At 36.0% G+C, this 19,812-nt stretch overlaps 1 protein-coding gene across 1 annotated transcript; it reads right to left on the bottom strand.

Moving 5' to 3' along the window:
* Window positions 1-14,506: 14,506 nt before the first annotated feature.
* Window positions 14,507-18,357, bottom strand: LOC107465539 (uncharacterized). The gene is given in 5 exon segments (XM_052254670.1): window positions 14,507-14,937; window positions 14,988-15,362; window positions 16,213-16,302; window positions 16,409-16,698; window positions 17,738-18,357. Coding segments are annotated over 5 exon segments (1,200 nt in total). The 5' UTR covers window positions 17,949-18,357; the 3' UTR covers window positions 14,507-14,703.
* Window positions 18,358-19,812: the final 1,455 nt, after the last annotated feature.

The raw sequence follows: 19,812 nt of genomic DNA on the forward strand, positions 1-19,812 counted from the left end.
GCTGCACTTTCAAGACCTTGGCCACACTTTGATGCCCAAATTCAACAAATAGAAGCCCCTGGACTCATTTGCCGTCCATCACCAAATCTATGGCCTCCAACATCAAAGAGGGTGTCATGCGCACATACCAGCGCCATAAGGCTCTGTTTGGTTTGTGTATGCATTAGGACATAGACATTAAGACATAGACACTTAAGACATAGATATAAAATATTTGTGTTTGTGTATAGTGTTTGGAGTTAATAGACATGACACTAGTGTAGTGTCTAATATTATGTTTGGTTGTAAAACACAAGAACACTACATAACTAAAAATGACTATTTTATCCTCATAAATTAAATTAAAAAATAATTAATATTAAAAGTAAAAAAAAAAGAGTGATAAAAACCCCTATTCTTCACCATTTATCGCCAGTTATCCCTACCCCCAAAACACTTCCTTCTCCTTAGTTGCTCTCTTCCTTCGTGAATGTCTTCACCTTGCACGTTGGCCGCATCTACCCTAAACCCTTTCCTCCATCTCCGTATCCAGTGCTCGTTTTCTCGTGTCGCTCTGTCCTTTGTTTTGTTTGTCGCAAACTCCTCTTCTCCATTGTGTATACGTCAATTTCCATGGAGGCTAGGTATAATGTTCTTTCCATCAATTTCTTCCTCTTCCAAGGTTTAATTGAGAATTAGTGGAGAAAAGTTGCTGCTTAATTTTTTTGGTTATACTGAAAAAATCAAGAATTGGTGACATTGAATGAGTGTTAATTATGTTAGATTGCTAAACATATATGTAAATTGGATAACATTTGAAGCCTTTAAGCCCTTGATCCCAGTGTTTTTTCCAATAGGTATTTCTTTGACACTTCAAATTTTGTATCTTTTTAGTTGAAAATCATATGGGCATTATGATCCCCTCTCTTTCTTTAGTATTTTATTTAATTTATTATTTTATTTTTTCTATTAGTGAATGTAGTAGTAAAATGAAATTTATTTTGCCATACAAAATCTTTATAGACTGTGTTAATGTTAGTTGTAGCTACTGTGATAGCACTTGATGTTGATGCTCACCAATCTCTTACTCAACTTACTAATTTGTTCATTTCTCCGTAGCTTCCATTTTAGGTTTGATGAAATGCTGTAGTCAATCTTTTTCTAGCATGTGAGCTGGCTATAAGCATTTTTTACGATTACTATCCTATGTATGTTAATGAGTACCTTTTATACATCATCAATATCGTTGTACTTTTTAAATTCCAGTTGAGTTTCTTATGTTATTGTATCAAAGAATTGAATTCTAGTACTTCAATTAAATTTTAGTACTCCAGTTGAGTTCTCATATTTTAAATACATTGTTCAATTTACATATAGGAAAAGAATTAAACTTTAGTTGAGTAATTAGAGTTGACCTCTACTTGGTGGCTTGGAAGAAGCAAACAATAAGGAGCAAAGTTGGAAGAACCAAATAATAAAGCTACAAGTTGTGAGAAAAAAGTGCTAGTAGATGTTGATGGCTCTTAGGATGACATAGATTTTTTCTCTTGTATTTCTGTTGTTATGTTAGTTGGCAATATATTTATACAATGAAACATGACAACTAATAGTATTTGATGTACTCCACATTATTATACAATGTATTTTTACAATGTATTTATATAATGTATTTGGTTTATTGTTTCTGTTTAGCTAACAGTATCTGGTGTACTCCACATTTAATTTATATTGGTTTGCCCAAATATAATAAAGTGCAGAATTTTAAAACCAAAGCTGTTACAATCAGCATGCATGAGTCTTAAGGCTTATAATTTTTTTTGTCTTTCATAATTGTAAAAATGCACATTCTTAAAGTTTAAGATAATAAATATGTAAATCAACAAAGAGAATGCAAAATTTGATTGTAAATATGCAACACTAAATAACTTTAAGGATAAAATTACACAATTTGATTCCAATAATGCATAATTGCACAATATGAAGTGTAAATTTGCATAATATAATTAATAAACACTAGAGGCATAACTTAGGTGCATAAACTAAAAAATCAACACATAGAATTGCAGATTATAACTAAAAGTCAGTTCATGCAGAGATTAGGTGCATATATAGCTATTACACTTTAATAATATAACAATTACTTAAACCCTTATAGATAATAGCAAAGTACCCATAGTATGTTTAGCAAATAGACCATAACAAACTAATAATTGCTAAAAGTTATCCATTATATCTCGTACAAATGCTGCCTTTTCCTCGTCCAAACTCCAAAAGGTTTGCACAAATTTCTTTGCAACTTGCACTATCTCCATTGTGTCAAAGCCAAGACTCTTCAATGTTCGGCCCAGATTCACTTGGTCATTTACCCCACTCATTACATTTGCTAGTACTTGCACATTCTTTCCTTGATCTTCTACTGCAAACTTAAAAGTTTCAACCAAGTTCGATAGGATTGCAGCATCATTGGTTTTTTTAGTTGCAGATTGTTGTCCTTGATTTTTCTCACTTGATAAAGCAAAAGAGGTTGAAAAGGTGTTGGGTAATTCACTCTCAGCAGCAGCTAAATCCTCCATGTCAACATCCTCGTTACCTAATCCCAAGCCACTAGTTGTGGCCGCAGTAAATGTAGACCCCGGAGTTACATATTCTTCAGCATCTTTTCCACTACATGCTTCAACACCGGTAGCCCTATCCTTACCAAAAATATTGCCAAGACGTTAAAACAAGGGTGGCTTGCCGGGAGTGAAAGTGAAAGTGACATTGCGACCCTAAACCATAAAACAAAGTCGACATTAATAAATATAGCAAAAGTGAAATTCACATGAAAGTTAAAAATGAAAATAATACCTTTCCCCAAGCTTCTAATACTTGCTTGCTATCTACTTCAACATACATCTTTTCCGAATTCCATCCAAAGCCGCTACAACCTAACATCTCAGCCACATACATATATTTTTCTTTTAATCGCTTATGTTTATTTCTGATTTGCTTTACAGTGACATTTCTATAAGGAGATAAAAATCCTCTACCATTGGTATAGCCAGCGTCCACTAAATAATAAGACCCTAAAATTGAAGTATGGAAAAATTATAAGGGGTATATTGTAATTCTTTAATAGATAGCTAATGCACTTATCAAAAGATGAATTTAAACATACCAACAGGTATTTTCAGGCCATTACATCGAGTAATTGCATCTCTCAGTACCCTTGAATCAGATGCCGATCCTTTCCAACAGCTAAGGACATAGACGAAATTCATGTTCCGATTGCAAACTCTTAAGACATTGGTGGATATTCTAGATTTTCTTGTCCGATACCTAGATTTATCACCCTTGGGGACTGTGACATCTATGTAAGTGCCATCTAATGCTCCTAAACAACCCTATCAAATGGACAAAATAAAATAGTTATTACATACAAGTAAACTTGACCAATAAAAATTTAAACTTTATGCAACACCTTACCTTAAACCATTTCCATCTGGGATCTATACAATCCTCTAGTACAGGGTCTGCCTTTGCAAATAACGCACTTTGGACATGCAAAACCGAACCTAATACCTTATAAAATTACCTACTAATAGTTTTACCAGACCTATAAAACATAATTTGTACGCTGCAATTTTTGGTATGATGAGCTAATATGATCAAGAAAGCTGCTACTTTCTCACCTATGCCAACATGACCATTGAAGAGAGGATTTTTGCGTGGTCTAAGAATCTTTACAATTAAGTACTCGTTGCAAGTATAGCTCTTAAACCAACAAAAGTCCTTTCTTACAAACGTTTTGGTTGTCACAAGTAACAAACCCCTTTGAAATTGATAACTGAGTATTTAAACCTCGGGTCGTCTTCTCAAGGAATTGTAGGGAGGTATGTTCTTATTATTGGTTATGAAAAAGTATGTTTTGGGGTTTTTGATTAAGGTAAAAGGTTAGTTGAATGACAAGTAAAATAAAATAATAATAACTGTAAAATAAACCTTTGGCAAGGTACAAGAAATTGGAAGTCCAGACTTAGTTATTCTTATCAATAATAATGAAAATTGAATCTTAATTCCACTTAGTTAACCTTTGCTAAAGCAAAGGAAAGTCAAGGGACTAATTAGTTTGACCTTCAAATCCTATTTATTTCCTAAGAAAAGGTTGGGATTATTGAAGTTCAGTTCAATTAGCAAATATAACAGTTATCAATTATGTTAAGCTAAGATAACTCCTGAGTTATTGATTTCTTAACCAAGACCAAAAGGATAAGAAATTGAAATCATAAATCTAAAAACATCTCAATAATATATAATCCTAACATGAAAAGTTCATAAGCCAATTGGGGAACATAAATCAAATACCAACAAAAGCATTGTATCTAAAATAAGAGATAAATGTAAAGTGAAGGAAATATTGAACCTGATGAAGAGTCGAATTAAATCCTAATTTCTAAAAATCCTACCTAAATCCTAAGAGAGAGGAGAGAACATCTCTCTCTAAAAACTACATCTAAAACTAAAAAGTGAATTATGAGAGTCTCCGTAGTCTCTACAAGTTTTCTGACTTTAATCTGTATTTCTGGGCCGAAAACTGGGTTGAAATGCGGCCCAGAATCTCTGCGAGCGAGTTTTGTAATCCTGTAGATCGCGCACGTCACGCGATCGCGTCATCCATGCGGACGCGTCATTCGCGTTTTTTCCTGCCACGCGTTCACGTCGTCCACGCTTCCGCGTTACTTGTGCTTTTCCAATCCGCGTGGTCGCGTGAGCCATGCGACCGCGTCACTGCGAATTCCTTTCTTCCGCGCGGTTGCGTCGCTGACGCGTACGCGTCACTTCTCACTGGTCATCTCCTCAATTTCTTGGGTTCCTTCTATTTTTGCAAGCTTCCTTCTCAATCTCTCACTCATTCATGCCCTATAAAGCCTAAAACACTTAACACACAGATCAAGGCATCGAATGGTAATAAGGGAGGATTAAGATTAGCTAAATTAAGACCAAAGAAGCATATTTTTAATCATGTGATAATTTTAGGAAGGAAATATAAATGCATGCTAATTATATGAATAAGTGGGTAAAGACCATGATAAAACCACACAATTAAACACATTGTAAACCATAAAATAGTGGTTTATCAACCTCCCCACACTTAAATATTAGCATGTCCTCATGCTAAACTCAAGGAGACCAAATAAATGAGTAGGAAAAGGCAAGACTCATGCAATGCAACTACATGCTAAAATGATTCTACCTACTTGGGGAAAATGTAAATAAATCTTTCAAGAATAAATATGAACTGGATTTCACTAATTCAAATCACAAAATACAATATAAATAACTTGCAAGAAGAAGATAGCTCATAAAAGCAGGGAACATAGAATTAAGCACTGAACCTTTACTAGTAGTGTATATCATTCTAACTCTCAAGTGTCTAGGGTCAATTCTCTCAATTCTCTACTAATCTTGCTTTCTATATCTTGCTCTTCATCTAACAATCAACAAAAATTTAATGCACCAATACACGAATCAAGAGGTCTTTTAAGGGTTGTAATGGGGTTAGGGTCAAGGTAGGATTGGATTTGGTCAAGTGGACTAAAATATGAATCCTTAATTAACATAAACTTTCCACCTAACTCAAGACAATCCATTTAATTAAAATACAAAATCTAACTTCCCATTAACTGTGTTTACTACATGTTCATGCATCCTAAAATTGAGTTTAGTACATATGCATTGATACCAATACTTACTTTGGGGCATTTTGTCCCCTTTTATTACTTGCTTTTTTTTTCAATGTATATGATTAAGGTTTTGAATGCATAAACATGTTCTTAACAATTTTCATATTTTCACACAAAGTCTAACATACTCAATTCCCAAACCAAACGTTTCCAAACCCACTTTTCCCCACACTTAATTCATGAGCATTCTCACTAGTCTAAGCTAATCAAGGATTCAAATTAGGGACATTATTGTTTTCCGCTTAGAGTTAGTGATGAGCTAAAGTAAAGAACAAAGGGTAAGATAGGCTCAACATGGGTTTGCAAAGGATAATAAAAGGTAAGGCCATAAGGGTATGTAAGCTTAGTGAAACAAGGTCTCAATCATATAAGTGCATGCATACATCAAATAATGGAAATATAGAATTAAGCAAGACAAAGATCACAATTTTTAGAGAGAGAAACACACACCAAAAATAAAATATTGGTTGATAAAATGCAACCAATCAAATAGGCTCAAAATCTTACTGGTTTTGTGTGTTCGAGCTCTAAACTACGTTCGAAAATAATATTTCTTCAAACAAGTTTTTCGAAAAGTTTTATTCAAATTAGTGAAATACTATAGAAATTTCTTGAAAAAGAAAATATTACTTTAACCAAGTGGTAAAATATGCACAAAAAATAGACATGCAATCAAACATGCAAATGCAACAATGAAAACAAAAGTTGGTGTTGAGAAGGGACTAACTAACCCGTGGAGATCGGTATCGACCTCCCCACACTTAGAGATTGCACCGTCCTCGGTGCATGCTGAGATGTACAGGTGGGTGGGTGTTGTGGTTCCTCAGCTGTTGCTCGTTGTAAAAGCTTTCTCTTTACCCGTTCTGGTGGCCAGCCTGAAAAAAAAGGGAGAAGAGAAAGGGACATGAAGTCAAAGGGATGGAGCAAAGAGGAGGACGGTACGAGTGATAATCATGCCAAGTAAAAAATAGCAAATGAAAGACATGGTCACGATTCCATGTGATCAGTTCATCAATGGAAATATAGTAAGGCATGGGGAGTATTGGATGCAAGATGTTTATTAGCATGCCGACAAGGGCATGAGTAGCATAGATCAAGCATCAAAAGCTTTAATGTATTGTTAGTCGTGAGAAACTAACAATAACGTTTGTATTGACAATTATATTTAATAAATAAAATAGTAAAGGAAATTTGTGAAAATTAAGCATTGAATAGTAGAAGAGAATAATTTAAAATAATGCACAATGCCATACGGGCTTTTTCACAAACACTTAGCATGCATGGTGAATATGTTATTGAAAATATTAATTAGAACATGCAAGAAGCCCTATAAAAAAATATATAATTGTCAAACAATTCCTTGAATAATCCACATGCAAAATAAATAAATTTCTAACACCAATGAAAATAATGCAATGAATGAAACTATGCAAATAAATTAAATAGAAGTGAAGAGGGATGAGAAGAAGAAAGTAAGAAAAGGGAGAAGAAAGAAGAAAAGAAATAAGAAAGGAAGAAAAGAATTAGATACAGGGAAGAAAAGATAAGATATTTGGCTGTGTTGGAAAAGTTGTGCGACGCAAGCGACGCAGACGCGTGGGGGACGCGATTGCGCAACTTGCGCTTAAATTAATCGATGCGGTCGCGTAGGTCACGCGGACGCGTGACTCAGGTTATGCTACTGGCGCAAGGGCAGCCTCGCGCTCGCACAACTCTCTGTTCAAAATCTTAATTTGCCAAATTTAGGGTGACGCGATCACGTAGGGCATGCGATCGCGTGAGTGGGCTTCAGAAAGGAATGACGCGGACATGTTGATGACACGGACGCGTGATAGGGATTGTGCGTCCAGCACTAATCCAGCACCACTCTCGCACAATAATTCGTTGTGCACCCTTTTTACGTCGAAAGTCAGGGCACGCGGCCGCGTGGGGCACGCGGTCGCTTGGAAGGCTATTATTCCCAGGTGACGCGGATGCATCAGCGACGCGGTCGCGTGGGACGATTTATGCCACGGGCATGCCTCCAGCCACGCTCTCGCGTGACTCTCTGTTCGATTTCTTTTCTTCACGACGCACATGTGACGCGGACGCGTCAGCGACGCTGCCGCGTCGCGTGCATGCTTTTTTTATGCAAAATGCAGAATGCAATGCTTAATGTGAATGCTATGTATGATTCAGGTTCAATAAAATAAAAGAAAATTCAAAAAAAAAACAAACAAAACTAAATAAAAATGAAAATTGAAAAAGGAACGATCATACCATGGTGGGTTGTCTCCCACCTAGCACTTTTAGTTAAAGTCCTTAAGTTGGACATTTGGTGAGTTTCTTGTCATGGTGGCTTATGCTTGTACTGATCCAGGAATCTCCACCAATGTTTGCAATTCCGATATCCTCCGGGATCCCAAATCTTGTTTCAGCACCCGTCTTCAAGTTGATTATCATGATTCCATCCGGGTGGTTCAGCTTTAGAATCTCACTGAAGTAACCAAATAGCTTCCTAGACCCATTCAGCTGAGCTCTATACCAACCTTTACGTTTAAACTTTGAGCTTCCAACCATGATGAACCTTGCAGGACAATTCTTACCACTGGCCATCTTCCTTTTACTCTTAATGTTACAAAGAGCTCTATGTTGACCATCCGTCCCCAGTAGCCCGTATTCAAGTGGAATTAGAAAGCTAAGGGATATGAATTTCACCCACTTGAATGTTGTGAAGGATGATGGCAACTTAGGGGGAGGTGTTTTTAATGAACGTGCAAGCTCCACTCCCTTGTGCTCTTCTTTGACATCTTCCACCTCTTTGCAAGCTTCTTCAATTTCAACCTCTTCCTCTTGGTAGCTTGCTTCCAATTTAATCTCTTCTTTATTGTGCACCAAGGGCATGGGAGGTTGTGCCTCTTCTTCTTGAATCTCCATCTCTTGATTAACCTCTTCCAAGTCTTCTATTATGACATGCCTTGGAGGTTGTACACCCTCCTCAACATCAATTTCAAATACCTTGAAAGGAGGCTTTATGACTTGAATTTCTCCTAGAGGTTCTGCATCTCCTAAGTCTTCAACCACTTCTTCCTCTACAACTATTATGGCTTCCTCCACTTGTTCTAGTACAAAGTCATGCTCCTTATTGTCCATTGGAGTCTCTAGTGTCTCCTTCATGCTACGTTCTTCATTAGATTCTCCACATGAAGCCATGGGGGTTCCTTGAGTGTCCGAATGTCTGGAAGGTAATTGATTTATTGCTTGCTCCAATGGATGAAGGGTTGCATGAAATTGATCTACTGTTTCCTTGAAATGATCCCTTGACTCTTGTTCCTCCTTGATGATTACCTTTCCATGACAACTCCCTTTAATTACTCCTCCACCTTCAAGGGTCTCTTCTACCTTCACCTTTAGTGCCTCCTCTAGCTCCTTACGAAGTATGGAGTCGTGAAGATGATCCTCTCTCTCTTGTTCTATATCAATAGCATCATTGGGATCATCTTGCGCTTGGATTGATGGATGTGGGTGCTCTTCCATGGATGTTGGTGATGGGATGAGTGGATCATTATGTGGTTGAAAAGGAAGTGCACTAGAGCTTGAGGGTTGTTTGTTGAAGGTATTTGGTGGTCCGATTCGGGCGGCGAGAGCTTGTATAGTAGAGTTTAGATCGGTAAATGCTTTCTCCATAGAGGTTTGGGGTGGATAGGAGGGTTCATTTGTTGGGAGAAAGGGTTCATGGTAGGAAGGTGGTTCATCTTGATAATGATAAGGAGATGGTGTATATTGAGGTGGTGATTCTGGGTATGGTTTATATGGTGGTTGGTGTGGCGGATAAGGATTAGGGTCATATGGAGGTGTTTGGTGGAAAGGGGCTTCTGAGTATGGTGGTTCAAAGTCATGTTGAGGAGAGGTTCATAGGCATATGGTGGTGGTTGTTGATAATCAAGAGAGTGCTCACCATAGCCCTTGCCTTGATATGCATCACAGAATGGTTGTTGATAGTCCATTGGAGGTGGTTGTTGCCATGAGGGTTGATAAAATCCTTGTGGCTCCTCCCATCTTTGATTGTTCCAACTATGGTGCATGTTGTCATTATAATCTCCTCTTCGTGCAACATAATTATAACCAGACTCATAGCCAAAGGGGTGAGAGTTCATAGTAGTGAGAGATAATAAAAACAAAAACTAACAAAAACGGAAAAAAATATTTTTTTTTGAAAAATATTTACAATAACCAATAATAAGGCACACGTTTGCAATTTCCCGGCAACGGCGCCATTTTGAAGAGAGGATTTTTGCGTGGTCTAAGAATCTTTACAATTAAGTACTCGTTGCAAGTATAGCTCTTAAACCAACAAAAATCCTCTCTTACAAACGTTTTGGTTGTCACAAGTAATAAACCCCTTTGAAATTGATAACCAAGTATTTAAACCTCGGGTCGTCTTCTCAATGAATTGCAGGGAGGTATGTTCTTATTATTGGTTATGAAAAAATGTATTTTGGGGTTTTGGATTAAGGTAAAAGGTTAGTTGAATGGCAAGTAAAATAAAATAATAATAACTGTAAAATAAACCTTTGGCAAGGTACAAGAAATTGGAAGTCCAGACTTAGTTATTCTTATCAATAATAATGAAAGTTGAATTTTAATTCCACTTAGTTAACCTTTGCTAAAGCAAAGGAAAGTCAAGGGACTAATTAGTTTGACCTTCGAATCCTATTTATTTCCTAAGAAAATGTTGGGATTATTGAAGTTCAGTTCAATTAGCAAAGATAACAATTATCAATTATGTTAAGCTAAGATAACTCCTGAGTTACTGATTTCTTAACCAAGACCAAAAGGATAAGAAATTGAAATCATAAATCTAAAAACATCTCAATAATATATAATCCTAACATGAAAAGTTCATAAGCCAATTGGGCAACATAAATCAAATACCAATAAAAGCATATTATCTAAAATAAGAGATAAATGTAAAGTAAAGGAAATATTGAACCTGATGAAGAGTCGAATTAAATCCTAATTTCTAAAAATCCTACCTAAATCCTAACAGAGAGGAGAGAACCTCTCTCTCTAAAAACTACATCTAAAACTAAAAAGTGAATTATGAGAGGCTCCGGAGTCTCTGCAAGTTCCCTGAATTTAATCTGTGTTTCTGGGCCGAAAACTGGGTTGAAATGCGGCCCAGAATCTCTGCCAGTGACTTTTGTAATCCTGCATACGCGTTTTTCCCTGCCACGCGTTCGCGTCGTCCACGCTTCCTGTCTTAGCTAAATTAAGACCAAAGAAGCATGTTTTCAATCATGTAATAATTTTAGGAAGGAAATATAAATGCATGCTAATTATATGAATAAGTGGGTAAAGATCATGATAAAACCACACAATTAAACACATTGTAAACTATAAAATAGTGGTTTATCAACCATCTTCGTCTAACCCACCTTGAACTTGTAGCAATTCACACAAATTTGCAAATGCATTCAAACTCATTCTTAACTCCCATATGCAATTCCTATCTCCACCTGCCCCAATGATATTATCTAATGCATCTCGCCTTAATGGCAATGTGTTCACTCTTCACCCAATTGAAGAATAACCCTACCTTTTATTCCTAATATACATATATAAAGTAACTAGAAAAAATAACATCAACGTGTCAAATTGCATTCTCATGATCCAGTAATATCCAACACATAGCTTAATTTGTTCAGAATGATCCATCATCACTTCCTAACAAACAATAAAAAACAAATACATAAAAATAAAATAAATTCTAATATCCAGTATGACAACACTAAAAAATAAGCTTTTCTTTATCATTTCAATTAAACTTCAAAACAGTCATTACATAATCACATACTCATATTATCAAGCTAATAGTTTTTGATACATTAATGGAGAACTCTTAATTTAGTTACCATCACTTATAATCTATTTTATTGACCAAAACAGAGAAAACAAGATAACCCAACATAATACTCCAACCAAACCCCATTTAAAATATAATCATTTTAGATATTTAAAACTATAAATTTACATACCCAAAACACGGAGAACAGAAGAGTACCTAACACATATGTGCTCCAAAAGAAAAAAAGAATATCCAATATAGCAACATACAAATACAACATACAAACAAACAAAAATATTATAATTATGTCAAACCTTGAGTTGAGTTTTTTAGCACAGAAGAAGGAGAAAGATCGTGATAGAACAATAAAAAACTTCAGAAAAATGGCAGCACACACAAGTGAAGAAGACACAAAGCTGCAGAAAGCCAGAAACAGAGGAGAAGAGATTAGAATTAGTTAAAGTTTGTGAAAAGGAGAAAGAGATTGTCTTAGAATAATAAAAAGCTTCACAAAATCAACCAACACATACCCACAATGAAGAACACACGAAGTTTTAGAAAATAGAAGACAAGAGCTCAGAATTGATTAGGGTTTATAAAAAGAGAAGGAGAAATTTGGAATTTCAAAAAATTAATGAGGATAAAATTGTCCCAAAAAAAGGTTTTAGATCCATGTCCATGGCTTCAATTTCGTGTCTCACCATTTGGAAGAGACACAAAATACACGTATTTCATGTATTCTTGTGTGTAACTTAGTCTCTCACTTTTTTGTGTCTCATACAACAAATACTGAACATGTGTTACCGTGTCTATGTCTTTGATGAACATGGACAATAACCAAACGGGCCGTAAAGGAACTCACGTGTATGCATCTGGTGCAAACGCACAATGCTTAAGTCGTGTCTAATGGCACTCGTAAGCAGTCCAATGGTGGAATCAAACAGGGCCAATTTTTGGATTAGAAAGTGTGCAGTTTAACGGCACTCCTAGACGTCCAACAGTGGAATCAAACAGGGCCAATTTTTTGGAATATAAAGTGTGCCATCCAACAACTATACTAGGCGTCCAACGATAAATGAAAACAGAGGCCCAAAATCTCTGAAAATGGACTTGCCATTGGACGTGACTTTTTTGGTGTACAACGGCTAACTTTGACGTCACTTCCAGTGCTCCATATGCCTCAGCAATCCATCAATTCTTGAGGCTTCTAATTGGAGGAATCAAAACTTCACAAGCCCCTGAGATCAAGTGGAATTAGATTTGCATTTGACTTAAATTGGATTGGATTTGAATTTAAGGAGAATTTGCATTTGAATTTGGATGTAGTTTTAGATAGAGTATAAAAGCTTTTTAGTGAACACTGAGAAGGAACATTTTTGACACTTTTTGCTTTTATACAACTGGAATCTTCTTTGTTCAGAGAATTTTTCTTTAGAATTGTAGTTGGTGCTCTCAATCATGAGGCACTAATTCTCTTCCATTGAAGGGAAGAATTTTGTTAACTTCTAATGGAATGATTCTGTTGATTCTCTATCTTTAATATATGCATTATTGTTTTTTAAGAGAGAATGTTTGTTCTTCTTTTCAAGAATTCAAATCTATTAGAAAATAGTTTGAATGTGTTGAACTTCATGATCATTTGAAAAAGTGAATTATAGAAACTGAGCTTGAAGAATTTCTCTCTTAATGCTTATGATTTTGAATATGGATTTGATAAGTAACATCGAATCAACTAGATTCAAATCTTAAGAATTGTATGGTTAAAAAATCAGAGAATGTGTTTCGTCTCTTCTCATGAGCAATTGATCAAGAAATTGACAATTGATTAAGTTAAGAGAGATTGAATCACCAAAAAATTGGGATTCACTTATGATTTACTAGAGGTCTATAATTGCATGATTGAGATAGAGTTGAGATCTATTATTCTTGAGGAATTAACATCTCTAACCTCAATATTCTTTTTCATCTTACCATCTTAATTGATTGATTATTGCTTTCATTGATTGCTTTATTTAATTTTGCAATTGAGATTTAGTTCACTGCTTGTGTTCTTAATTTCTTTATGAGCTGTATTATTATTTAATTTCCATTTCCAGTCATTTACTTTTAGTTCATTTCCTCTACTCCCAAGTCATTTAGTTTTTTTGTTTATGTTTTTTGATTAATTGTCATTCAAATATGAATTGTCTAACTAGAATAATCAATTAATCATTGTTTGTTTAATCCGTTGATCCTCATGAGAATGATAATCCACTCATCATGATATTACTTGATGCGATTCAGTGCACTTGTTAAGTTGTGGATGATGCTATCATAATTCCTAATCTTTTTACTTCATTTCCATTAACTGGTATAATGACCACAGTAACTTGACAAACATAACCGTTACATATATAAAGATCCTTACTTCTCTTATACGAAGACCTTGAAAGATCAAACCCTTAGGTAACAACCTCACACCGAACTTCATAAAGAACCCCAAAACCTAGATACCTCATAACCTCTTGACGTCGCACAACAAATATACACCCCTAATACATGTGCACAACTGCTCATATATAATTTATTAGGATTATGCTAGATGTATACCAAAATTAGTCACCAAAATTAACCACCAATATAAAATACATGCTAAAATATAAATATACATTGAAAATAAATTAAACTACACATATATACACAAATACATTGATGACTAATTTTAGTGACTGATTTTGGTCTACAAATAACATTTCTCCGTATTAATATCTACTCTAGCACCTCTTACGACCCATACGAACCCGAGCAGATCAAAACAATAAAAACTCGAAACGTGAAGAATGATAATGATCTTGTTTATCCAACCTTTTCTTTTTATAATTTTGTTAAGTAATAACTACTCTCCTTTCTTCATTTTTTGAAAAAGTATAGAAAATTTCTTTCTTCTATCCAAAACTGATTTTAATAACAAAAATATTTGAAGTTTCATAAAATAAAATTATTTGCGAAGCAGGGGCTCATTTTGCACAAGATGATTTACATTGTTCAAGAAGACATTCATGATTTTCCTTTGCAAAATGTCACGCTCAGTAACGTTACATGTCTCGCGAGAACTGTTTCAGTCAGTGAGTTTAAGTTACAACATTCTCAGTGAAGTGATGAGGACTCATCCTCTTCCTCTAACACCAACAGAGTTTAACCGAGCCATTGCTGTGCGCGACGATCTCCGCTACCACCAACAGAATGTCGAATGCTGATCTTCTCTCCAGCATACTTTTGTTGAAGCCATTCAAAAGCATTTACATCGAGTTTTCCATTAACTGACTTCCCTTGCTTCCTGCATGTTAGTTGCTCCCTTATGGAAGCCCACAATTTCCCAATAGCATCCCTTTGACGTGCTGTAAATCTAGCCACATTATCAAAGGCATGCTTTAAAAAAAAGAACGTCAATGATGAAACATGTGATATATGAATACAACAGAAAAGAGTACACTAATTTACCATGGTGTTTTATAACGCCGAGCCGCAATCTCTAAACAAGTTATCAGGGCTTCTCTTTGTGACTTGAGGAATCTCTTTGTTTCTTCCTCATCCTCCTTTATCTTCACAGCTCCCTCATTCTTTGTCTTTAATTTTTCACCTTTCTTTGTGGATTCATGAAGCAGTGCATCAAGCCCAAATGGGTCAGCTTGATCCTCATCATTATTATCCTTGTCTTTGGCACGTGTTTTACTATCTTCATCTGCCACATTTGTATTGTCTTCCAGAGACATTGCTTCCTCTGCATCATCATCCTTTGTTGCAACAGGAAGACTAGATATAGCATCCTTGATTTGTCCAGCTGCTTTTGAGAACTGTATAAAAAGTTGGGGGGAAAAAAAAGCATAAGCAACCCAATAGATATCTTTGTAGGCTCAAATAATGAAATCAACTGACTAAGACCTATATAGATAACAGTATCTGAAATGTAATCATGGTGACTAAGCATAAGATAAACACATGATAAATAAAATTTAGCAAAATATTTTAAGCAATAGTTTGGTGCATTATTAGTTTTTTTTAGTACACTATAAATACAGAGTCAAGTATCAGCTATCTATAACATCAACCTCGGACTTTTAATAATCAAATAATCAAAAATTGAACCATGTAAATAAAGAATGTTGCAATTGGAAACTGAACCAGACCTCCCATACCCCTAGCAAACGCCACATCTCATATACTGATACACCCCCCCCTGCCCTACTATGCATCTGTCACAAGAATATGGCATGGGTGAACAATGTGGATCCTCTATAGGCGATAACAATTGTTATCCCTCCAAAAAAGTTGATCTTATTATCGGTCCAGAGAACTTTCCTTTTAAATTCAACTTGACTTCTGCAAGTAAGAAATCTATGGGAGACTATATTTACACATTATATCCATCTTTAGTCATATTCATATACAAGGAAAACTGACGTATTGATATGTGAAGTGATAAATTCAAAAATAGCTTACAAAAAGCAATAATGATATACAAATATTAATTACATGACAAGAAAATGACAGTAAATGTATGACACAGCAGACTTGGATTTTTTTGGTGCATGAATAATTTCTTTTCATGTCAATAGCCAAAAGGCAACAATGTGCTTCAAGCTTATTTTCTCGAATAGGAAGACGACAAAAGGTGACTCAGCAAGCCTTTAGTGTAAATCATACCACAAAGCTGTCATCTGTGTATAAATCATTTGCTACCACAGCCATTATTGTCCATGCTGCCAGTTGATTCCTTTGTTTCTTATTGAGGTGCTGAAATTAATGGACAGGAAAGGATCAGGAAATCCTTCAGAGACACTCTAATCTGTTAAAAAACACTCACCAAGGACAGATATATCATGTGAACTTTTAATCTTACTTCTTTGGTGCTTTGTGCTTCCATGAACAGAGAATGATAGTCAGCCCGCACCGAAGGATCTGTACAAGGTGTAGATGATAACATTGCAGCTTCTAACATGGCAAAAAAATAATCACTAGTTCCAGACTTTACACTTCCAGATTGAATCAGCTGTATAGCAAGCTTCGCAGCCTTGTTGACCTTTGCAGGGTTCTTGATGTGGGAAGTTATCTTCTTCATGGCCTTAATAACCTGTTCTTCAGAAGCATCCGTAGAGGTTTTAAATTTCAAGCTTTTTTTTGGTGCTGCAGCTGCATTCACAGCAGATAATGTAGGTTCAGATTTCAGAAAAAATATTAATGTAAATTTCATCATTTTAAACAGATGTGTAAGTGGATACCAAAGCAATAACTGCATAATATACCATCATTTCTGTAAATCCAGGAGAAAATATACCAAACTTCGATCCGCTTTCTATTGTTGCAACACCACAAACCAAGGTCTTCATATAGTTAGATAAAACAACCTAAAGTGATTTATATGGCAATGGCATATACATAGATAATTTTCAGACTTTCGCAATCATGAATCAACCTAAACTCTTCATACTTCATAACAAAAAACCAAACATGTATTGTTCCACTAAGCAACGCCTCAGGTTCAAACACTGTGCATAAAGAAAACTAAGACTTTACTGTTATCATAAGCTGATCAGAACTATGGTCTACTAGACTCTATATGCTAAAAGCTTTACACTAATATTACTGAAAGAACAAACAAGACAGGTCATGTTAGATGAATTTAGCAGTCAAATTGAATGAAAAATGAGTACTTACTATCTTTTAGCATCCGCTGCACTTGATTAATGCCTAGTTTTCCTAAACCAGGTAAACTAAGACACTGTTTGGATGCATGGCAAGTTTTGGCAACGTTTATAGAATGTGTTTCTCGGTCAGCAAGGAATGGAATGGTAAAAAATGTCCTACAGAACCTCACTTTGCCATCGAAAATAAGGGAAATAGCATATTATCTTTTCTATTCCTTCACCAGCCATGGAAGTCCCCAAACAAGGGTGTGCCGGTGCGGCATACATATAACAATCCATTCTCTTCTTTTCTATTCCATTCCATTACTTGCCACTTTGCCATCACAAATATATCTCCCAAACAGAGTCTAAACGAAAGGCCTTTTTTTTCCCTCTTAACCCCGATTCGAAGGAAACCCTAACCCTAGGGTTATATGCTTCCCAGTAATAAATAAATACATAAACAAAATGTTAAACTAAAAATTCAGTGATTGCCGACGCAAAACAAACAATTGAGTTAAGAAGGTAAGAGAAATTGAAGTAACCTTGAGTGTCAGACGGAGTATGGTTTGGGCGCTTGAGGGCACTCTTGAGAATTGGCTTCGATGGTGGTGCTGCTGCTGCAACTTGAGAGGACTCCGCGTCGTTGTTAGCGGTGCTGGGAAAATTGAGATGCGGTTTTTGTTGTCGCTGCGGCGGTTCAGGATCATCATGGTGTTGAGGTGGAGGCAATCCCTCGAATAGGTTGTGTGCCATGTCGGTCACCAATTACTGCTTCTGATTCTCCGATTATAATTACGATTATGACGAAGCACAGAGCACGCCCACCAACACCACGACCTCCCAAAGACCCAAATCCAAAACCCCTAAACAATGATGACTCCTTGTGGGCTTCTGTCAATTTGCTTTAGCAAGAAAATTTAAGATCCCACATGATTGAATCGCGCATGGACACGTGGTTACCGTAGGGGCCAGCTTCGCAGGAGTGGCAAGAGTCCATCTCCAACGGCTAGCTTGGTTCAGCGCTAGCCAACTCCTTGGCGTAACGGTGTTCCACCCTGTTGGGCTTCGTGGGCCTGTGATTGACGAGGACAACTCAAGAAAAACCCCAAACTAAGAGGTGGAGGGAAATAAGCGGCGGGATACGTGCTGATGCAACAAAATATTATTCAAGTGTGTAATAAAACCATAGTTTTCAAGAAAAAAAAACTGAATCAGATAGCCAAAGCCTTGGGTCAATGGCAGCATCATCTGCCTTATTAGGAGCTGTACCCAGGTTTAAATCCTCAATAAAGAATACAGAATCTATACTAGTAGTCTAGTAGTAGTAATGTATTTTGTGTGAGTGGATGTGTGTTATGTAATGTGTAAAACTCAAAATAAAATAAAATAAAATAGAACCGAACTGACAGATTCAACCAGATTAATTAAAAATCAGTCATATGTTAAGTTTGGTTGACTCCAAAAATTGTCTAGCCAAAAACTGATCAGAGAACCGACCGAATCGACAGTTAACTGGTGAACCATCGACATCGGCCGAATTTTTTAAGGATTTTCGGTTCGGGACATACACTAAAAGCCGTCGCTGTTTTATTAAAAAAACCTAAAGATTGAAGAACCCTATCCCAATACCACCATCCCACCCCTCTCTTTTTCTTTGAATTTTGAACGTTGGAGAGTGAAGAACCCTAGCCTCCAAATCTCTTTGGAAGTTCGAAGTTCAAACGCAGCTATGGCCACCATTCCTCTTCAAAGTCATCACCGAACTTTTCTCGTCCAGGAACAAACTGTGGGTGCCGCGTCGTGTGTGGAAGTTCTGTTCGATGGAAGTTCAAACACAGCCCGCAGCCACCATCCATCTTCTCATCATTCCTCCTCTCGTTGCCATCGTAGGAAAGTTTCCTACTCTCTTCTCCTCTCATCGTCCTCAATTATCGTCGCCGTCACTTCCCTTTCTCGTTCTTTCTCACTCTCACCATGAACGTCTCTCTGAACCGTCACCTCTGTTCCACTGCTTGCTTATTTACAGTAGGGACCTTGCTTTTACTTTCAATTTGTTTCGATCCACTACTCTTCTGATTTTGAGTTGATTCTTCTGAAATAATTTTGTTGATTATTGATGTTACCTTATTAATTTTGTTGATTTCTAATTTTATTGTCTAATTGTATGGATATTGGCTTCTGAGTTTGTCTTATAAACTTTTGATGCTGGATGTAATTGTTGATTTTGTGTTATGATGCTGCATGTATTGTTGGTTTGTTGATGTGATTAGAAATCGTGTGTAAATCTATGTTCAATAATCCATACTTAGTTGTTGTCTATATTTAATTTGTGTAAGTTTGTGTTTGTAATTGTTGCTAATTAAAAAGTTTAATTTTGAAAATGAAACTGCTAGACAGGGATCATGAATCACATATATTCAATTTTTAATAATTTTATTTTATATTTAATTAAACCGATAGAATTTTGATTGGACCATTGAACTGTTTAACCAGTCATCTTATCAGTTTATTAACTGATCCGGTTTTTGCAACCTTGAATAAAATTTATGCGTCATTGTATACCAAGAAAAAAAAACGCATTATGCGTCATTGTACACAATAAAAAAACTCATGCGTC

This window comes from Arachis duranensis, chromosome 9 (genome assembly GCF_000817695.3).
Source record: "Arachis duranensis cultivar V14167 chromosome 9, aradu.V14167.gnm2.J7QH, whole genome shotgun sequence".
Taxonomy (NCBI): Eukaryota; Viridiplantae; Streptophyta; class Magnoliopsida; order Fabales; family Fabaceae; genus Arachis; species Arachis duranensis.